The sequence below is a fragment of the Ambystoma mexicanum genome, chromosome 1q (genome assembly GCF_040938575.1).
Source record: "Ambystoma mexicanum isolate Mex_15411 chromosome 1q, UKY_AmexF1_1, whole genome shotgun sequence".
Classification (NCBI taxonomy): Eukaryota; Metazoa; Chordata; class Amphibia; order Caudata; family Ambystomatidae; genus Ambystoma; species Ambystoma mexicanum.
The window spans coordinates 835,575,480-835,597,286 of NC_090922.1; the positions used below are offsets into that span (position 1 = coordinate 835,575,480).

The window sequence follows — 21,807 nt, forward strand, 5'->3', positions numbered from 1 at the left end:
CTGAAAGGGGTCTCCACCCCCAAATGACTGGGGCATGATCGCCACTTACAGAACACTAGATCGGAGGAGTAACAAGATAGTTTAGGCCTCTTACCAACACGAACATACCATTCTGTAAAACTCCTCATCTCAGACACACATGTAACGGCGGATATCTGTTGAGATCATTCCAAAACAGGCTTCTTCAATGATCACTAAAAGGGGCAGGGCATGGAAAGTGCATGGGATTTTCCTCGTTCTGCTTATCTTACATCATCAGAGAAGCTGCAGTTCGACACCTTTATATATCAACTGACGAGGGTGGGGTTTGAATAAAAGCCAAAGGGGTCTGCAGATTTGTATAATGACTTGGGAGGTTCATCTAGACAAAGGTGACATAATGGAGAACGTAATAGGTAATGCGGTCCACTATAAAGACCTGGCATCCTTTCTCAGGTTCACAAATTCGATATTAAAATGTCCAGGTATAGAGCACCCAGCATGCTTTTTGGGATCTTACAGGTTTCCTCTTGGTGCGGGCCTTTGGCCCTCCTGGGGACAGGGATTGCCATCTTGGGATCCATGGTGTCGGAAATGCCTGCAACCAAGCTCTTTGTGCTCTCCCTTGCCATGGGGAAATTACCTTACCAATAGGAATTGCATCCCCCTTGCTGGTGTTGTCAGGCTGAATTCATCTACAAGACAAAGGTAAACCTCACATGCTAGAGCCCTCAGCAGGTGAAGACTCTTTTCTCCTCTTGAGAGGATAGCTCAGCGGCAGCATGCTCGCTTTGGAAGCAAGACGGCACGGAGCAACACGGGTTCGATGCCCGGTTCCGCGCTTAGAAACCTCTGGGTATTAAGTGCGTTATAACTAACCTATCATATCATATCCTCCTCTGTGTCTCTGGCCAGGGACTGGAATATAGTCCCCTGGGGACCTTCAGCAATCAGACCTCATTGATATATGAACTTGGCTAAGGTCTGAATGAACACCCTCAACCGGCAGATTATGTTCCACCTTCCTGGGGTGGTGTTACTCTAAAACAGTGGAAGCCTATAACAGGTTCTGCATTCACTCTTCCTACTCTTATGTTTAAATTTCTCTCTGGGCTGCAGTCCCGACTGTCAAACCCTGCTTTTTGTGCTCCCTTAATAAGGCTCTGCCTGACTGTTACTGTCCAATTGGTTCTCCAATTCACTCATTCTACACAGCTTGCAGGATTGGTCTCTCCAGGTGTTTTGCATTTGCTTCTTAGGGTTCTCATGTGTGGGCTATTCTCGCCTTTGTTCTGGTTATCAGTTCTTCAAGCATGGACCAAGATCTTAAAGCCTTATCTGCCATCTTGGGGACATGGTAAACTAGTTTGGCTGCTGTAGTTCTATGTCTTCCCACGATAGACTCAAGGATTGTTCCTAAGTGTTATGGTGAGCACCTTCTGCCTGTGTGATATTGGTAGGCATGTTTCTAGGGCCCGGGCCACCCAAACTCAGAGGCCATGTTTGAGCAATTTACAACCTTTGCCGCAGTGGTATTCATTAAGCTGGCAAAGCCACTGCCCATACCCACTCTGCACCAACAGCCGAGTGGAAAGTGGGGAACTTAAGGCTCCCTTTCTAACAGAATAAAGTATCTGTCAATCGAGAGGGAAAGGCTTGCTGTGGCGAATGTCCACTTAACCTGTGGTTCTTGGTCATAATGTAAACCTCTGCTCCAAACAATATCTAAATGGAACTTCTCTAGCGTGAAGACATTCGGCATGGGAGCTGCACTATAAGGCATCCTCTTTGTACCACATTAAGGTAGCTCTTCTTCTCACTTGTGACCATCCTTTGGCCCTAGAACTACTCCCATCCCGTGTCCTCCTCAGGTGGTTCTTCAGTGTTAGGGAGAATTCTCTGTTTAGGCTGAATTTCCTAACCTAGTGAGTCCCCCAGCAGCTTTGCTGGATTTGTGGAGTTTGTTTTTTTCACCTGCCAAGAGTGAGACTCTTTTTTATCCCACTCTTGGACATGATTTGTGGTGTTCCTTTGACTGTTCGTGTTTTATGGGCTATGGGGTCCTTTACTCCATAGGGTCTCATGTGTTTTTACTATGTGTGTTACACAGCACCCTCTGTGCAGCGACACAGGGGTGTCATAGTGACACCCCACCATAGACTCCATACCCTGGACTGACTACTGTCTCCCAGGGCATGTAAAGTCACCATTGGCTTTACTAGTCCCAAATTATGAACTGAAACCAGTACAAACCATCATATTGTGGACGGGGTCTAGTCGAGGGGGCACGTCTCCGTCCCCCCTGATCGAGTTTTGGCTGGTGGCAGTGGATACTACTTTTTATATTCGACCGCGAATATATCTCTATGGGATTTTCCCATTGTTCGAGGCTACCAACTTTATTTAATTCTCACAGCCTCGAACATACCGCTGGTTTATTTATTTATTATTAATTTGCCGGTTGGTATTTTTTGCCAGAACTCAATTCTAAAATGGCGTTTGTGTTCTCTTCTGTGACTTCAACCCAAGTCGAGCCCTTTGTTCCACTTTTTGGTGGGCTTCTCCACAGAAGCCTCCAAAAGTGGTGCCACTCTGTCTGGGTACCACAGAGGGTGTGGGAGGGGGTTTAGGCACCCTGGACTGAGTTACCTTGGAAACTCAAGTCGCACGCTTGTGTGATTGGCCCAAGTGGTGAGCCGGCCGGCTCACCACTTTGCATGTTTGAGTGACAGCTAGGCTGAGTGAATGGGGGTGTGCTGCATAAAAGCAGGGCTTTTGGGACTGGAACTTCAGAAGTCGCCACAGGACCTGAGAATCCGACGAGGGAGAAGCTGAGCCGACCTGCTACGACGACACCACCGGTGGAGCCCTGCGGAACCGACTCACCACTTCCCGACAACAGAGAAGATCTCCCGGCTGGAGAGTCTTCTTCCCCTGACTGGTGGGCACAACCAGTTTACCTTCTTTTTCTCGCATCCCAGGACGTCTTGTGGTCGAATTGCCTGTGCCAAGCACCCCGGCGACCGGATAGACACTTACCACTGGACCGCGAATAAAAGGACCGCTCCTTTTAACTGAGAACTCCGTGGCTGGTTTCTTCCCTGGCAGTGCAACGGACTCCTGTCTTCCTCCCCGACGAGATCCTCTCTTCCCCCGAACGAAGCCCCAACTTGCATCCGCTGCCAGGAACAGCTGCCTCCGCTGGAGTATTCTCACCACTTTAAGGTACCGTGTCCGCCAGGCCTCCCTTTCTAAAGATTGCTATAAGGTAATAATAGTCCCTTAACAATCTGGAGTGGACTGGCCGCCTTGACCATCTAACTGGTCCCTTTCTTTGGTCCAACTCTTTCTGAACCTTTGAGACTTTTGTGCACTTTTCAACCGTGTGACCTTGGACACATTTCGTTCTGATCCTCTTAAAGTGGATCCGGCTTTCTGAACTCTAACTTCACGGTTTGACTCTGCCTTCCTCTCTTGCTGTGTTCTTTTGAAAGTGCTGGGATCTGTTTCAATTTATGCTCTGCCTTTCTCTCCCTTTTAAACCAAATTATTAGAGTGCCATCTGCGTTAAGCGCTCACCGCTGTCTGAAAATAAGTGGGGCTTTACTTAAGACTTGTCTAATATTCTTTTAAGGGAGTGTATATCTTTTAGTGACCGTGTTTTTGAACTGCTTAATATTAGTGCCTGTGTGTTTTATTAGATGTGGTTTTAAATAAATACTTATATCTCTTTTACACCAAGCTCTGGTCGGTGTTTGCTTGTTCTACTGTGTTCTTTTGACCTATTGTGAATACTCTGTATACTGCCTAACTCTTCTTGAGGGAAGTCTGACTGCTCAGCCACAGCTACCATGTGAATCTGTGTGGTACAGACTGCTACCAAGTGGGTTTACTGCCAAACACATGTAGTCTTAAATCTTTTGCAGTGGTCCAAGAGGGAACCGCACAGGTTTCTGCCTAACATTCACATATGATTTCACCTCACCTTCTACAGTGTATTCTCCCTAAAGGGGAATAAAGGAAGTGGGAAGCTGTATCCTTAGGGTACACAACTCAGACAAAATGAGCAACCAATGAGAAAACATGGACATTGGAGCATTGTAAGATTTATTGGTGCATAATCATTTTCTAGAAACACCTAGAGGGAAATCAGGTATATCTATAGGTTACAAGGGAGCAAACCTGACATATTTTATTAGAAAAAAAGAACAAAGAAGCTCCCGTACCTGATAGAGGTTTGGACACTCAATTCACTTGCTGGTTGGAATAAGTCACACTAGAGAACACTTTGGGACAGTGACAGATAGAAGCTCATGGAAAATACAACCTGACTTTATTGCTGAATCTGTTAAAATCAAATTTTAATACAAAGCATATAAAGTTAAAAATGTGTACATAAAATCTAATGAGTAAAAAACTAACAAAGTGACCAGTGCTTCCAAAGTGCTATGAGCTAGTCACCAATTTGCTAATAAAGTGCACAATACTCAATTTGACTGTATCGCATTCTTGGATACATGAAAAAACTCCAAGTGTACATTTCAATATTTAAACAATTTGTGTAACATCTTCAAGGAAATTCAACCTTCGACTTGTTTTGGTGAACAAAAACCACACAAGATACATCAATTGAAACCTTTCCTTATTAAATGTCTCTCAAAATGGTGCCTTAGTCAGAGTATACCTAAAGTACACCAGAGGGGTTTTACTCCTTGTTCAGATACTTCATGTTAGTATCTGTAATAGCCCTACATGTTTCGTTCCTATAGTCCTTCGGATTGGTATTAGGAACTTCTTCAGGGGGGTGTGTGGAGGCTGGGACAAACAGACCCACAGCCTAAGTCGTGATGGTAACTTGGCAGAACTTAACACGTTGAAACTGTCGTGGCAATGTGGAGTCCTTGATGGTATTCCTAGTGGGTAATTCTAAATGAAATTATCCCACAATCTCTTGTTTTTAGTACAAGGGAGTATATCCAGGCCAAACCGTCTCCTTAGTATCGGTAAGTAATTCGTAGGTATTGCATAGATTCTTAGTGTCACAGTCCCCAGAGAAATCCTTCAGAATCTTGCTGAAGTGGGCTGGTACTTCCTTAATCATATGGTGACGTCTTATTTGCAATACAACTTGTGGTTATCTGGGCTGGTAATTAATCTCTGAGGTTCAGAATACGGGCTCCATTGTGGCTGAGCTGCTCTTCCGCACTGCACAACAGCGAACTATCCTATAATCCTATAATATCCATAATCGTTTTCACCATCCTAAGGCTAGCCAAAACCAGGCCTCCCAGCATGTAAGCAGTAACCCTTCACTCAGTCTCATCGCATGAGGGACTGTCAGTTAATCAGAGTTTCCCCTTCTAAACTGGGCGGGTTGGCTGACTGGCCTTTGCTACATTTGTACGCCTCTCTTTCTTATACTATGTGTCCATCCATTCACAGCTGATACCTGCTTGGGTTGGTCAGGATCATACATTACTATCTAAACATGGAGAATCTAAAGCCATTTCTGTAGCCAAGGTAATAACGTGTTCCCTTTTAGGGTTGCCTGTGCTCAGCATAGCGTCAAACATTATACCGTGTCCCATAATCTTTCAGTACCCTGTTGGATCTCCACAGAGGCTGTGCTTCCATAACCCAAACCAACCACCTGTTTGTCACCTGAGGCAAACAAGAATGCATCAGGGGACAATTGTAGTACAGACCCATTGCTGAAGTGGTGTCAAGGGAGACATCCACAAAGGTACTAAAGAAATTAGGCACACACAAACATTTAACATCTACTGAGGCCAGCATGGGCCCTGTACCTTCTATTTTAATAACATATTCCCACTTTGAGTAATGTTCTAGGGGAATGAACAGCACCCACAGAGAGGGAATGGAACACCAGCAATAACTAGATTGCAAATGGTAGATCACTATAAAATATGCATATCCGTTAAGGTGGAGAACATGCTGAAGAAATGAATCCTGTTGCAGTGGATGTTCACTGTGAGCAATGGTTTCCTTCAAACCCTCACCTCTCTAATCTGGCGTGCTGCATCTGTTGTTAGCCTTGCTGCTTCCACCTGCTGCTCGGCTATCTTTGAGGTGGCGATCTGAAGCTGTTCAGCAGTCTCCTGGCGGGATTGCACTAGTTGCTGCAAGGTGTCTGCATGGGCCTGTTACGAGGTGGGAAAAATATAACTGAGAAGGTTAGGTTTATTCCATTTTGTATGCAACATACTTCACAAACAAATATCTTCGTTTATATTCATTCTGTCGATTAGAAAGGTCAAGAAAGGGCTACTGAGTGGTTTGGACGTCTTTACAGAGACAACCTGCTGATAAAGTGATGATGTAACTAAACCAAGTACATGCAAAACAGTATGATATTGCCATGGCTCTGTGTTAATATGTAATTAGAATTGGAACATATCTAAAGTGTAGTATGTAGTATAATTCTAATATAACTAGGATAGGTGTTGCTAACAATCACCAGGAGCCCAACATTCAAGTGTTCTGAATAGTGCTTTTCATCCAAAGAGATTCTGGGGCTAGTTTGGAATAAATCACAAATCTATTTACAGTCCCATAAGTATCAAAAACAAGGGGTTCATGTGTTCATTTACATGTGATCTGAGTAAAGGTAAAAGTCAAATAAATTGACATAAGAGCAATTAAGGTGACATTTAAATATGCAAAAAAAAAAAGATTGAAAACAGTATGCATATACATTTCCACATTCAAACTAAACAGAGGTCTCAGAGTCATGTGGTACATATTATCTACATAGAAAAGGACACTACTGTTGCCTAAAGAGACAAAACGTTGATCCTTTTGAAAAACAAATCAAGAAACAATTCATTGTCTTGTAATTCTTGTGGTCCAATGGTAGATTCCAATGAAAACAGTATTTTCAAAAGCAGATTCAGTGGAATAAATCAGACACAGCAACAATATTCGAAGTTTGAAAGTTCTGGGGAAAGAGGTTGCTGTCTAGTAGTGGGTTAGATGTATGACAAAATACTAAATCTATGTGGCCTTTACAGTCCACTGTCCTGAACAAACATTACTTTCATTGCTTGTTAGGAGCATTGGAAACCACCTTATTCAAAAAGATGAAATAAGAAAGGTTGAGGAACAAGTAAAATAGAAGTTACACATTATTTGGGTAATGGCCAATCCTTGGTCTACGTCGGGAAGGGAACTTCACTGCTATTGGGATGTGTGCAGGTATGTAGTGGGGCCTGCTACAGAGATGTTTCGGCTTTCAGATGTGGAGCCTTCTTCTGGGCCAGGAGGATGATGGCGGCCTTGGACTTGTGAATCCGGGCTGGGGGAGAGGGGATGGGAAGGTAGCGTGATGTAGCGACGTAATTCTTGAAATCCCCATTGCAGTTTATTGGGATTACTGTGTAGGTAGAGTGGTCCCCGAAGGGTCTTGGTGTGGGTGGGCCATGATGTAAATCATGTCCTAGTCACTGAGAGGGTAGGCCGGTAGGTGGATCTGTGATGGACTTAAGATGTCTGCACGGCTAGCAACCGAGATCGGAAGCAGTGTCTTCTCACAACTACTCCAAACATTCACAATGATTTTCTACTCCGTACACCAACTTATATATGCTTTCTAACAGAATGATTCTAATTTATCCAGCAGAAGATTTTGTAACTTCATTAGGGGAGATTTTACTCGTTCAAATAAACCCAATGGACCTCTAAGAGGTGACGGCATCCCCTGGTCTTCCAAGGGCACTCCTGACCCCTTCAAGAAATACCAGCGCAGATGTGCATTCATTGTTCACTTAAAGCGCACACACATCACTAATTGTTTGAAGCAGTTTCGCTCAAAGCGTACATCATCCTAGCAAAATGAGCAAGGTTACATAAACATGTGTGGAGGTTGCAATTAGTTAGCGTGCAAGTAGATCTCTTAAATAGTATATTTCTCTCATTTTCATTTTAATTCACTTACAATTACATTTCAATCTACATTCTTTTAAAGCATTACATACAACAACCTTTTTACTCCACAACAGTCAACAAGCTAACGAAAACTTCTTTAGACAATCGGGGCGAGTTCCAGAGCTAACTGGACCTGGCGGAAAAGGTGTAGCCCCCTTCATGATGGTCTTTTTGCCCAAGACTCTCCTAATGCCTGGGAGTCCCACGACCAAATGGCGTGACTTGAAACTGCTTTTCAAAACATTTAGAGCCAAGGCTGTATAAATAAACCCCAAAGAATAGTTGGCTTGACTCTTACCCCAGCACAGACTACGTGTGGTTTGCCCAATTTAGTAAAATACCTTTTCAGCACTATTAGGGTCATTCTTTTGACTGCTTAATCAGGGTTCAGCATCCTTTAGCTCTCTATATGTGTTGGACTACACCTCATCAGCCCTAGGTAGCATAATCACTAGTGAGGGGTAATGGGAGTGAATTCAAAACACCTGGAGAGTTGCAGACCACATGGGCTAGATCAACCACAAGAGAAAGAAAAATGATGAACGACCCCTCTACCTATGCCTCTGCGTATATTTTGATGACTTTGTCCTTGTTCCAGGACAGAAATTCTAACAGCCCTAGCATCCACTAAAAACACGGCTTTGCTATGGCATAACACATGTACAAAATACAGAATCTTATCACTTTCCCTTCCCATTTATTCCAGTGATTATAACTCAGATGTTTGTTTGTTTTTATTACTTATTTTGCGGACCAGACCCAAGGGTATCCGAGCGCATTTTATAAGACAGCTCAAAACTTTGTTACAAGATCACATGGCAAAAATAGCAAAAACAGAGCAACAAGAATAATATACAACAAAATATACAGGAGTATACACATAATATACAGCATGTAAAGTGTAAAAGCTTGTATTTACGGTCCCAAGCAGAAATTCCTAGGCTTGAATAAGTCCAGCCAGTAGATGATCTAAAGTGTGTCTGATCCACGTTACAAGGTTGTGTCCCCTGTTCAAAAGCTCAACATGTTGAAGTATGGATGGGGCTGGAGAAGAGAGAGTAGTGTGAAGAATCCTGCGTATCCCTCACTAAAACCCTGCCTAAGGTCTCCTCCCAGGTGGCCAGAGAAGGACAGACACTTCCTGATCCTAACCCTGGGGGTGGTGTTCTGCGGAAGGATCTCCTGGTTAGAGACAAGAACCAGGGTAGTGAGGAGATTCTGTGGGATGAGACACCGTTTTTTTTTCATCTGAAGCAGATGTTCTTACCACTATGCCAGAAGAGGTTATGGCCTATTGTAGTTTTTAATCTCTCATGCCTTCTGCTAGTAAGAAGGTGGTAAATCCTAGGGTTATAACACCCAAACATATTGTACTAAAAGAACACATTTTTTTATCCCTGAAATCAAATGCCCTCCTCAATACCAAAGGTACACTACACAGAATGGAAAGTGTTGCCTTCTGTACAACATCTTCCTCTAATAGAGTTAAACCCTACAGCCCCCTCTGTTAAAAATACTAAGAGAATTCAAGAAGTAGAAAAACCTAACTTTGCTAAAGTTAACTACATAATCCAGAATCCCATAGGGACTGAGACAAAGAAGAGGGCTGAAGAGGCATGTAGAAAGGACAGACAATCAGGCCTTTGACAGGGTCAGGCAATTAATAATGGCCTATACTTGAAATCAATTGCCCCACCTAAGAGGCATAAAAGGCTGCAGCAGGAGGAAGGAGCTGGAGCAGGAGCTGGATGGCTGGCAGAAGTAGCAGAAGGAGAAGAGCACGAAGCTGGCAGTTCATGAGGAAGTGTGATCACTTAAGGATCTCTAGGACGTGGATCGAGCAGCTATCACCTGCCAGTTCTTAGAGGATCCTGTGTTCACAAACCCTGCCTTGCCGTGACTGCAGTGAGAGAGACGTGTTCAAAGTGAAGGTCTTCCCAGGTGTGACTAATGGCTGTAATTGCAGGTCCATGACTGTGCAGGAGCCCGAGGTCCGTGGCAAGAACCAACCCGAGAGACAAAGGAGTCCAGGAGACTCAAGTTGGTGATGCCGGACCGAAGACACCTGTGTTGCAAAGGGGTATGGGTCCCAAGTGTGCCTAAAACCGGTGTGGAAGAGGAAGAAGTCAGGATGGGGAAGTAGCCGGCAAACGCAGTGTTCCTGGAGCAGATCAGTGAAGATTGGCGCTCAGGTTCACTCAAACATTTGCCGGTAACTGTTAACAGCTCTAAAGTGGCTTGCGTTAAACGAAGAGAGTATAAACTGTGTTGCTGTGAAAGCTATGTTTTATAATCGAAATGTATCACACGCACTTCTTGAACAAGTTATAGTGCTTGCGTATGAAGAAAAGCAGTTAATTTCCCATTGTCGAAATTTTAAATGTTGCTGGAGTGGTCGCGTGCCTCCAATAAAAAGGGGAATGCTTTCTGAAGTATTCCCAAAACTCTAATACTGACTTTCACACTTGTTACAAGATTTTAAGACAACAAAGGAAGGTTGCTGCGTGTGACCAATTCGGATTCCCGACCAAAGTGGAAAGTGTCTCTGTGGTAATACGTAGGGATACAAAACATTTAAAATACTTAAGTTCGAAGAACTACCTTAAAGATTGGTTGAGCATGCCTAGAAGTGTTTTCCCTTTTACGATTGAATCTTGTAACACTAGGAATGAATATTCTTTCAATACAGAAGTTGTCGAATAAGAAGGAAAAGCATTACCCAAGTCAAGAGGAGAACCATTTCTATAGTTAAGAAAAATCTGTTTAAAACCATCCACCTAACGGGTGAAGTTGTTAAAGGTCCAGTATCCTCTCACACAAGAGGGAGATTGTTATCTGAAGTTGGAAGTGTGTCAATACAACTTCAAGGTAGCTACTGGAACCAAGGTGTGTACAAAGCTGGGGAAGGGTGCTGGGAGATTAAGCAAACCACCTGTAATGCAGAGACTGTTGAAGTTGGGAGAAAGTCAGTCGGGAAGCACAGACAGGTTATCCTTGTGGCAGTAAGGTAGACGGAAGAGGCAAAGAGACTTCCCCTTTCTTGTAGCATAGGAAAGAAGAGTGCCTTGCCTACCTGTAGAGGTCGAAGTGTTTGGTGTTTTAAAAAGCCTATCCATTCTAACATATAACGTTGAAGCAGAAATACCTGAACTGTGGTTGTGTCAGCAAATGTCACATTGGAGTTGGTTGAAGTAGTGGCATACTGTGGAACCAAGGAGTCAGTTTCCACAGTAACAGAAGTAAAAGGGTGGTTGTCAAGAGAAGAACACACCACCAAGAAGAGGTATCCTGACAATTATCCCAAATGTACTGCAGAGGTTATTAACAATTGTAGAAGAAATGGCTAATGTATTCTTTGAACTGTGGCAAAGCAATCTTGGAAGGAAGACATCCGTGATTACCCTTGGTGCTATTTAATGGCTGGAATTGAAAAGGGACCTTTTCAACTGAAATCTGAAGAACTGTTACCAGTGGATTTATGTTTGGTGAACTTTTGTTTTAATTGGAACTTACAAGAACTGGTTCAAGACTTTATTCTTCTGTTTGAACATTTGGTAAAATTGACTTTGAACAATCACCCAGGAGGGTTGAAGGTCATCCTAACATCTTAATTATTGGTTGTTGGTTATTCACTCGTTTATGTTGTTTACAATTTACTTAGCATGTTTTTGTTGTTTAGTTTGAGGGCAAGTTTGTTTCTGTAGGTTTAGCGAGGATTTGCATTCGTTTTCTTTTAATAACATTTTTAATTCTGAGTAAAATACAAGTAGTTGTCGCCTCACATTACTAACCCCTCATATAAGGTGGTCAGTTCTTTACAGAGCTCACCACAAGAGTCAGAATTTGAGGGTTGTAAATAATACTTTTCTGGCCCACAGTCAAAATATTGGAATATGGGTATATTAGGCAATGGCCATTTCACACACCTCTGGCCAGGGCAGCCAAAATGGAGCCCCCCTCATCAGATTGCCTTCGTCGGCCCACCACAGAAGGTCCTGGGCGACCGAAGACGGCACCTGAACAGGGTCCGACATCCTGCCGGAGGGCTGAGACCACTGGAGCTTGAGTGCCCATTGCAAAGATCTCATCCGCAACCTGGCCTCTGGCACCAGAAGAATGCAGGATGCCATGAGGCCGAGCAGTCTCAAGAACTCGAACGCTGGGAGAGTCTGGGCAAGTTGAAACTTGTGCACCATCTGCTGAATGTAATGAGCCCTCACCTGGGGAGGAAAACACTGCCCCAGGGACGTGTCGAGCACTGCTCCGATGTACTGGAGCCTCTGAGTTGGTGTCAAATGGGACTTCTTTAAGTTGAGGGAGAAGCCGAGCTTGTGGAGGGAGTGGCAGGTGACTGACAGATGATCCAAGACTTGCTCGGGAGAGCGCGCCCTGATCAACCAATCGTCCAGGAAGGGGTAGACGTGAATCCCCCCTTTCCTGAGGTGCGCTGCCACCACTACCATGAGCTTGATGAAGACCCTCGGGGCGGAGGTCAATCCGAACGGCAGGACCCGAAACTGAAAGTGCGAGTCACCAACCTTCTTGTGCTTTGGATGGATCGGCACATGAAAATAAGCGTCGAGGTCGGGAGACACCAACCAGTCCTGAAGTTGAAGGAGGCCTGGAGGACTTGAAAGAGAGTAACCATCTTGAACGTGTCCTTCCTGAGGAGTTTGTTCAAACCGCGCAAGTCCATGATGGGTCTCAATCCCCCGCCTTTCTTGGAAATCAAAAAATAAGGGGAATACAATCCCTTGTTCCTCTCCACTACAGGCACCAGTTATATGGCGCCCTTCTCCAGCAGGGATTGAATTTCCTGCGCAAGGAGCAGATTCGGACTCTTCAAAGAGAGATTCCCTGGTGGAATGTCTTGAGGCCTCTGCCGGAAAGGAAGACAGTAGCTGTGGGTTATGATCTCCAGAACCCACACATCTGAAGTAATGGCGCGCCACTCTGCAAGATGCTGTGCCAGCCTTCCCCCAACCGGCGAACCATGGGACATGGCCTCATGACTGAGCTGAAGTGGCTGCGGCGTTGCCTGAGAGCAAAGAGGCAACAGCCCGAGCAGCCTTGGCACCTCGAGTACCTTGTTTTCCACCTCTGTCACTCCTACGGTGGCCCCTTTGACTGGCAGCTCCTCTCGCTTCACCAAAGGATGAGTAATAACGAAAGGAACCTCCCCTCCATTGCTGTCCCCTAGGACGAAAAGGCAGAGGTTGTCGAACTGCAGCGCCCAACGACTTAACTGCAGCTTTTGAGGTCTGCAACCTCTCAAGGCTCTCCTCAGCCTTGCTGCCAAAAAGATGTTCCCCGTCAAAGGGCATGTTGAAGAGCCGGGCCTGCACATCAGGAGCAAACCCCGACTTCTGCAACCACGCAAACCTGCGTATCACGGTGCTCGCCGCCATGGACCGGCTGACGCAATCTGCCATGTCCAAACCCGACTGAACGGCCTCACACATGGCATCCTTGCCATCCTGAACCATGGCAAGGAAACCATCCCGTTCGTCCCCTTCGGGAATATGTTCAGCCGCCAAGGAAACAGTTCCACAGAGTGTGCATGAAACGTGACAAGGCACATATGGAGTTGGCCGCCTGAAGCGCCATACCCCCTGCAGAAAACACTTTCTTCGCCCAGCCGTCAAAACGCTTGTCGTCCCTATCAGGAGGGATGGTAGGGTACGACGCCTGCTTTGCTGGGGCCGTAGTCGCCTGCACCACCAAACTCTCCGGAGTAGGGTGCTTGGACAAGTAGCAGGGGTCACTACTGGCTGGGTGGTAATTTCACGGCAAAGACTTGCCCACTGCTGGGAGACTCTCCGGAGCAGTCCAAGCCGCTGCCACCCTCCTCTGTAGGGCCATATGAAACGGCAGTACCGGGTCCAGACACACATGCCACTCATGCTTCCCCTTTCCACAGGCTTGCAAGGAGTACAACGTGTAAAAGTAACTTACACAGAGGCATTGGGCTTGCATACTATCTGTGGGCAGTCTCAAGTCCAACCTACCTATACACCCCTAGTAGGGTTAATGATTGTTTGCTCAGTGCCACAGATCCTGAGCTTCCCTGGATCTGGTACCTCCCTGCTTCCGGATGTAGAACATCGTATTTGTATTTATTTTATTTATAACGCGCAATCCATCAGGCCCAGAGGCATCAGGGCGCAGTTTGTACAAGGTTACAGAAATGCAAATATACAGAAAACATTACATAAATTTACAGAGGATCTATATACATATATTACAGTGGTTTTGGCGCCGCTAAGTAATAGCATAGGTCAGCAGGTCAGAGTATGTCAGACAGAGGCGCAGAGCCGGCCTTAAAGCTGGTCGAAGAGCCAAGATCTAGTATTGGCTTTGAAAGTGCTAAATGCGTCTTCAGCTCTGATTGTAGCAGGGAGGGAGTTCCATAACTTGGAGGCTAGGACAGGGAAACTTGAACCCCCTGCTTTTTGTAGTTTAAATCTAGGGATCGCTAGACAGTGGGACTGGGCAGTTCTAAGAGGTCGGGAGAATGAGTGGCGCGACAGTCGACTAACGAGGTAGATCGGGGCTTTATTGGCCAGGCATTTATGCGTAAGGGCGAGTGTTTTGAGTGAAATTCTCTGCTTAACAGGTAGCCACTTTAACTTAGTTCTGGTTTCTGTGATGTGGTGGTTGCGTGGAATGTTTAGGGCGGCACGAATGGCATTGTTTTGAGTGGTTTGGAGTTTATTCAGGTTCTCTTGGCTAGTGCCTAGGTAAGAGCACTACAGTAATCAATTTTTGCCATGATAAGGGTTCTCGCTAGAGTGACACTGTTAGCCGTGGTGAGGAATGGTCTGCAAGCTGCAATGAGTTTGCACGTGTATGCAGACCCAGATCTGACAGCATTTGTTTGTCGGGTTAGTGATAGGGTGGCGTCAAGGTAGAAACCTAACGTTTTAGTATCTTTTGAGACTCGAATGTTATTACCGTCTATGGTGAATGACTGATAGGACGGTTCTAGTCTGCTCAGGCATTGTGCAGTACCCAAGATCAGGAGCTCCGTATTGTCGTCATTTAGACACAACCAGTGTTGGGCCATCCAAGCTTGGATGACCAGGTAGACGTCATTAAGGGCCTTGGTGTCAGCTAGATAATCACCAGTGATGAGAATGAGTATCTGGGTGTCGTCCGCATAGTTAGTGTAGGAGACACCCAGATAGTCAAGCACATCAAAGAGTGGTTTCGTGAAAATGTTGGAGTGTAGGTGACACACAGGATCCCTGAGTTACGCCACAGTGAATTGGGGAAGGGTCAGCGGCTGCGGATGGGGCAAAGACTCTCATCGATCTATTGCTCAAAAAAGATTTGATACAGGCCGCAGCCGAGGATGATAAGTTGGCAGCGGAGTGGAGGTGCTTGCAAAGGATCTGGTGGTTGACCAAATCAAATGCGGCTGAAAGGTCGAGAAGTAGTAGCATTGCTAGTTTACCCTGATCCTTTAATACCTCAATTTGGGTTTTAAGGTCAATTAAAGCAGTCTCTGTCCCGTGTCTGGGGCGGAATCCGGATTGTCGTAGACCTAGCAAGTTGTTGGTTTCCAAATAGTTTTGGATCTGAAGGTATGCAGCACGGTTTAAGATCTTCAGCAGAAATGGGACAGTGGTGATAGGTCGGAAGTTAGTGGGTATGCTTGGGTCTAGGGGTGGTCTTTTAAGCAAAGGGATCACCCAAGCGTCCTTCAGATTGTCCGGGACCATACCTGTTTTATAGGAAGAGTTGATGAAGGCCGTGATGAATGGGGCCAACTCATGCGCTGAGTCCTTGATAATAGGGGCTGGGCACGGGTCACCTTGGCAGTTGGATGGCTTAATTCTCAGAATTATATTTTCTACCTCTGCAACGGTAAGCGGAGAGAATGCGAATGGCATGGTATTGGCAGTGTCTAGAAGGGGGGCCTTGGCAGGGGAATGAGTGCGGTTGTCACGCTTCAGGCTATCCTGCTTATCTTTAATTTTAGCTTGTAGTGTGGAGATTTTATTTATTAAGGCTGCTTGGATGTTGGCACACCATTTACTATCTTTCAAGCACGTGTCAGGGGGGGCAGCTGGAGTTTCAAGCTCTTTTAGGATTTTGAAGAGTTCCTTTGAGTTCGAGTCAGCTTGCATAATACGGTTGTTAAGAGATTCCTTTTTTGCAGTGATGATAGCATCTTTATAAGAGAGTGAGGCTAGAAGGAAACCATCTTTATGCTCCCCCGAAGGGTGGCTTTTCCATCGATTTTCGGCACACTGTTTAGCTTTGCGGAGCATTCTTAACTGTGGGGTGAACCATGAATTAAGATGAGCTTGTGGTTTAGCCTTCCTGAGTTTGATAGGTGCTATGGAGTCAATGGCCGTTAGCATTGTTAGGTTGTAGGTGTCTGCTAAGGAAGTCGGATCAGAGCATGTGTTGGTGGCTGCATTAAGGGTCAGGAGTAACAATGGGAGGAGTTTCTCCTTAGTTATGTCTTTTTTGCTTCTAGTCGGGAGTGCTGGGGCTAATGGTGACGTGATCGTGGTGGTATTGTTGGTGAAGATCCGTACCACTTTGCCCTTGAGGGACGGAAGGAAAGACCTGACAGCCCAGAACACAGCCCGGAGCTCCAGGACGTTGATGTGCAGGGATCTCTCCTCTGGGAGCCAGAGGCCTCTTGCGCGGAGATTTCCGGTGTGTACTCCCCAACCCTCCAGGGAGGCATCCGTCGTCAGTTTCCTGGTGCGCTGGGGTCTGGAAATCTATGCCCGCCGCAAGATGCGCAGGGAAGCCCCACCACTGGATTGTTTGATGGAAAGTCTCATTGAGTGGGATCTTGTCTTCGAAGTTTCCCGTTGCTTGCATCCAATTGGTGTCGAGGAACTCTTGCAGTGGCCGCATCCGCAATCTGCACAGACGCACTAGGAAGATGCAAGATGACATCATGCCGAGCAGGGATTTGATGGACCTCACCTTGGCTACCTCCATGGTCAACAGCCGTTGTACCTTGCCTAGGATGGCCCTCGTCCTTTCCTCGACGGTGAGGCCAACCGAGCCACTGTGTCGCGTTTGGCCCCCAGAAACAGGGCGTCCTGTAATGGTACCAGGTGGGATTTGGCAAAGTTTATGGAGAATCCCAGATCCGTGAGCAGGTGGACTGTCTTCGCCGTGTGGTCGACGACGAGTTTTCTTGACTTTGCTTGGATGAGCCAATCGTCCAGGTATGGGTAAACATGGATCCTCTGCAGGCGCAGCTGCGCCGCCACCGGTGTCAGGCACGTGGAGCAGACTTCAACCTGAAGGGCAGGGCATTGAACTAGTAGTGCCGTCCTTGGACCACGAACCGTAGGAACTTTCAGTGTCTTTTGTGAATGGGGATGTGGAACTAAGCATCCTCCAAGTCCAGCGACAATAGAAAGTCGCCCCCCTCCAGCTGTCCCAGCACGTGCTGAAGGGTAACCATCCGGAACTTCTGTTCTTTGATGTATTTGTTGAGACGTCGAAGGTCCAGGATGGGCCGCCAGTCTTCTTTCGGCCCAGGAAGTACCGCGACCATACTCTGCAGCCTCTTTGGGACGAGTTCTATTGCGCCCTTTCACAGCATGGCTCGTACCTCCAGAAGCAGCTTTGGAACGTGGTTTTCTTTCCTGGTCACAGGTGGGAAACGGGGACACTTCCTTTGGAATTCCAGAGTGTGTCCGTGGGCCAGGGCATCCAGCACCCAACTGTCCGTGGAGATGGACTCCCACACGCTGACGAATTTCGCCAGCCGGCCTCCCACCGGGGTGCTTAGGTGGGGGCCCGACGTCATGGCCGGTTCAGTCCTGTTGCTTCGCCGAGGACTTGCCCCCTTGGGCTCCTTGGCGACGACTGTATCCACCGGTCTTGCTGCGGCCTCTGTAAGCTTCCTGCGATGAGGAATGGGCAGCTTGTTGGTACGACGATGCACTACCGCCGAATCCTTTGGAGGCACCTTGGGATTTGCCTCCAGAGGTCCAAAAGGACGGCCGTCATTGGTGGAGAGAGCCCAAGGCACGGGCCGTCTCAGTGTCTGCTTTGATGGCCTGCAGACTCTCGTCCACCGATTTCCCGAACAGGTCGTTTCCCTCAAAGGGTTATGTCCAGTACCCTGGTCTGCACGTCTTGACGGAAGTCGGTGGCCTTGGGCCAACCGCGACGGCGCAGGCAAACACTGTTGCCCATCTTCTGAAAACCAGTACCGGCGATGTCTGTGGCTACAGTTTGTTTATTCACCTTTTATGCGCACCAGACCCATAGGTAGCAGGGCGCAGTATAAGAAGATACAAGGCTTACATAGTTACAGAATAACACAGTGTACAATATACAGTAGACAAATATAGATCTCACATATATACAAGATATACAATATACAAAGTGCGATTTACCAGATATTACGCTAAGTAATTACAGCAGGTAGTGGGCGACTCGGGTCGACTAGGGGTCAGTAGAGATGAGATGCTGAATTACATTTTATCTGAAGTGTAGGTAGGGTTGGTCTACTCTCAGGTCTTGTGGCAGTAGGTTCCAGTTTTTTGCGGCCTTTACTGGGAAGCTATTTCCACCGATCGTGGTAAGCCTGTATCTCGGTATAGCCAGGCAGTTAGTGTTGCCAGCTCTGGTAGGTCTGAGGGAAATTCTCCTGTGCAGTTTGTCTATCAAGTAACCAGGGGCAGAGTTACTAAGGGCTTTATGGGTCAGAGATAGCATCTTTAGTTGAATTGTATTATTAGTAGACAACCATTTATGTTGGCGTCTGATGGAGGAGATGTGGGTTCTTTTATTTATGCCAAGTGCTGCTCTCAAGGAATTATTTTGTAGTGTTTGAAGTCTCTGGATGGTTGTTTTATTAGCTCCACTGTATAGTGCATTACAGTAGTCGATTCTGGAGAGTATTAAGGCTCTGGCCAGGATCATGCAACTGTCATTGGAGAGGAATGCCTTGCCAGCTCTTATCAGCTTGCAGGTATAGGCCGTGGTGGAGGTCAGGGTTTTTACTTGTTTGTCAAGTGACCGGGTAGAATCAAGGTAGAAGCCAAGGGTTTTTACTTCCTTGGAGACTTGGATGATATTCCCACCAATGTTAAAGGAGGAAAACTCCTGGCCTAGTTTTTTGATGTTAGTGTGGGTGCCTAGAGTTATCAACTCAGTCTTATCATCGTTCAGGCAGAGGCCATGAGTGGATCTGAGTATCATCTGCTTAGTTAGTGTAGGTGATACCCAGATGGTCCAGATCATCGAACAGGGGCTTGGTGAAGATGTTATATAGAGTTGGGGAGAGACAGGAGTCTTGGGGAACACTGCACAAGATGGGGGCAGGATCTGCAGGTGCTGATGGAGAGAACACTCTCATGGTTCTCATGCTCAGGAATGACTCAATCCATCTGATAGCCTCTTGGGAGAAATGAACGGCAGAGTCCAGGTGTCTACAGAGGACTCTGTGATCCACTAAATCGAAGGCCGCTGAGAGATCAGGAAGTAGCAGAAGTACTGTCCTCCCTTTGTCTCTCTGCTCATCAATTTGGGATTTTAAGTCAATTAGGGCAGTTTCCGTTCCATGTAGAGGGCAGAAGCCAGATTGTCTATCTCCTAGGAGTTTATGTAGTTCTAGGTGTTTTTGAATTTGGTTGTAAGCAGCTTTGTCCAGTATTTTGAGTAGAAAAGGTACCATGGTAATGGGACGGTGGTTGGTAGGGATGAGAGGATCTAGTGTCTGCTTTTTGAGGAGAGGGAGCACCCATGACTGTTTAAGAGTAGCAGGGATGGTGCCTGAGGCAAAGGAGGCATTAATCAATTTAGAGATGAAGGGAGACAGTTCTCTGGCAGCATCTTTTATTAGTTGTGCAGGACAAATGTCACCTTTACAATTGGTGGGTTTAAGCGAAAGGATATTTTTTTCTACTTCCAAGGTAGACATTTTGGTGAAATGAAAAGTTTTGTTATGTGCCATAGGAGGATTGCTAGGCAAGGGGATTTTAGGCGATTCCTGAAGTTTCAGTGTATTTTATTTTAGCTGTATTTTACTTTGGAGCGTGTTGATTTTATTTCCTAGAGCATGTTGTATATCTGTACACCAAGACTTGTCCTTGGTGCAGATTTCAGGTATGGCTATTGGTGACTCTAGTTCTTTTAGTATGGAAAGGAGCTCTTTCATACTGGAATTAGATTTGGCTATGCGTTTGTCATAAGAATTACGTTTTGCCAGGCACACTTCATTCTTGTAGAGCGAGGAGAGAGAGAGGTTAATTTAGCCTTATTGTCATATGAGGGGCAGAGCCTCCAAGTAGTTTTACTTTTTCTTTTTAGGATGCGTAGGTCTCTCAGCTGAGGAGTAAACCATTTGTTTAGATAGGCTTTGGGTTTGCTCGGTCTAAGTTTGAGAGGGGCTAATTTGTCTAGTGTGGTGAGCATGATATTGTTGAATTCATGCACTAGGGTGCTGGGATCTAGATTTTCTGACAGTGCATGGCGGTGCACAGTGATGGCGTGATCCGACGCCACCTCTCCTTCTTGAAGGATTTCCAGGGCTTCCGACCTCTTGTCGTCCGGAAGGAAGTCTAGGATAGGGGCGATCTTGAACTACAGCTCCCTATCATAGCGGATCGCGAGGGTGTTGGCCACTTTAATGGTCGTCGCTGCCAACAAGATGACTCAACGTCCCATGGCGTCTAACTACCTTCCCTCGCTGTCTGGGGGGCGGGGGGAGTGGAGGATGACGCTCTCGCTCCTGCCGCTTTCTTCTCGGCTGCCGCGGAGACTACGGAATCCGGGGTCGGTTGCGCCCTGAGGCACATAAGAGCAGAGTCCGGAACCCAGTACTACTTCTCGTATCGGTCTCTCCTCGCAGGGGGCGTGGACGGATTCTTCAAAAGAGACAGTCCTTCGCTCCAAATGTCGTCCAACAGCGGGATCGAGAGTATCGTCTTCCTCTTGGCTTCCCGTCGTTGTCGTTGGTTGAGAAATCCTTCCTTCTTGTGTTTCTCGGGGCGAGCTGGAAAAGCTCAGAGGCCCTCGCAATCATGGCGTGAAAGGAGCCAATTTCGTCAGGTGGGGAAGCCCGGAGGGGAGGTGATAATTCTGTCGTCGCCACTGTCGTCAGTCCCCTTCGTCACCGTCTCTGTCCGCGTTTCGCCCCTCGGCGGAGTGGATGGGGGTGAAGGCTGGAAAGGAGGGGGAGGGAGAGGGAGAGGATGGACTCGCCTCCGCTTGTTCGGCGGGCTCCCCGACAGTCCAGGCGCCGATGGATCGTCGACTGGGGGTAAGGGCAGCCTTGTCCTTATCTCTGTGCACAGGTTCTACAAAGCCATGAGGATTGCTCCTGAGTTGTTTTGTGTTGTTGGCGTCGGTTGCGACTGTGGTTCTTCATCGGCTCCACCGTCGCACTCTAGGTCTGCCTCGTCGGGATCCTTCCCGTAGGTCCTGGCCTCCTTGAACTTCTTGTCCATGATAGCTTTGACGCCAGCCAGCTCATCTTCGGAGGAGGCATCCAAGTCCGCTAGGGCCACCATGCCCCCCTCTTTCTCAACCTGGGGTTTCACGCGGATCTTCTTGATTGGCTGGAAAGACGATTCCCTCCGGGGCGGCAGGGAAACTTTAGGCCCGGAGATCGTCTCCACTGGGGTCGCCTCCAAAGGCTCCGCCAGGACCGCCACGACTCCCTCAATCGAGGCTTTAGCTGGGTGAATCAGGGCCTTTACAACCGTGGGCGTGTCTGAGGCCTTCACCTTAGGGGGGAGGGTCACCGCCCCGCTCCCCCTTGGCTTTCTCCGTCGGGATCGACCGGGGCTTCTCCCGAAGCTTACCCGGGTTCTCTGACTTCTATTCACCAAGCCAGAGCGTTGGCTCGTGGATGATGGCATCGGTGACATTGCGCCCTGCCTGGCAGCC

The 21,807-nt window shown here is 46.9% G+C and overlaps 1 protein-coding gene across 3 annotated transcripts in view; it reads right to left on the reverse strand.

Moving 5' to 3' along the window:
* CEP350 (centrosomal protein 350) overlaps positions 1-21,807 on the reverse strand; it is a 2,433,119-nt gene that overhangs the window by 1,221,910 nt on the left and 1,189,402 nt on the right. For all 3 annotated transcript variants that reach the window (XM_069641456.1, XM_069641455.1, XM_069641457.1), the window contains one exon: positions 6,000-6,140. In XM_069641456.1, the coding sequence (XP_069497557.1) occupies positions 6,000-6,140 (141 nt within the window). The remainder of the gene's footprint in view (positions 1-5,999; positions 6,141-21,807) is intronic.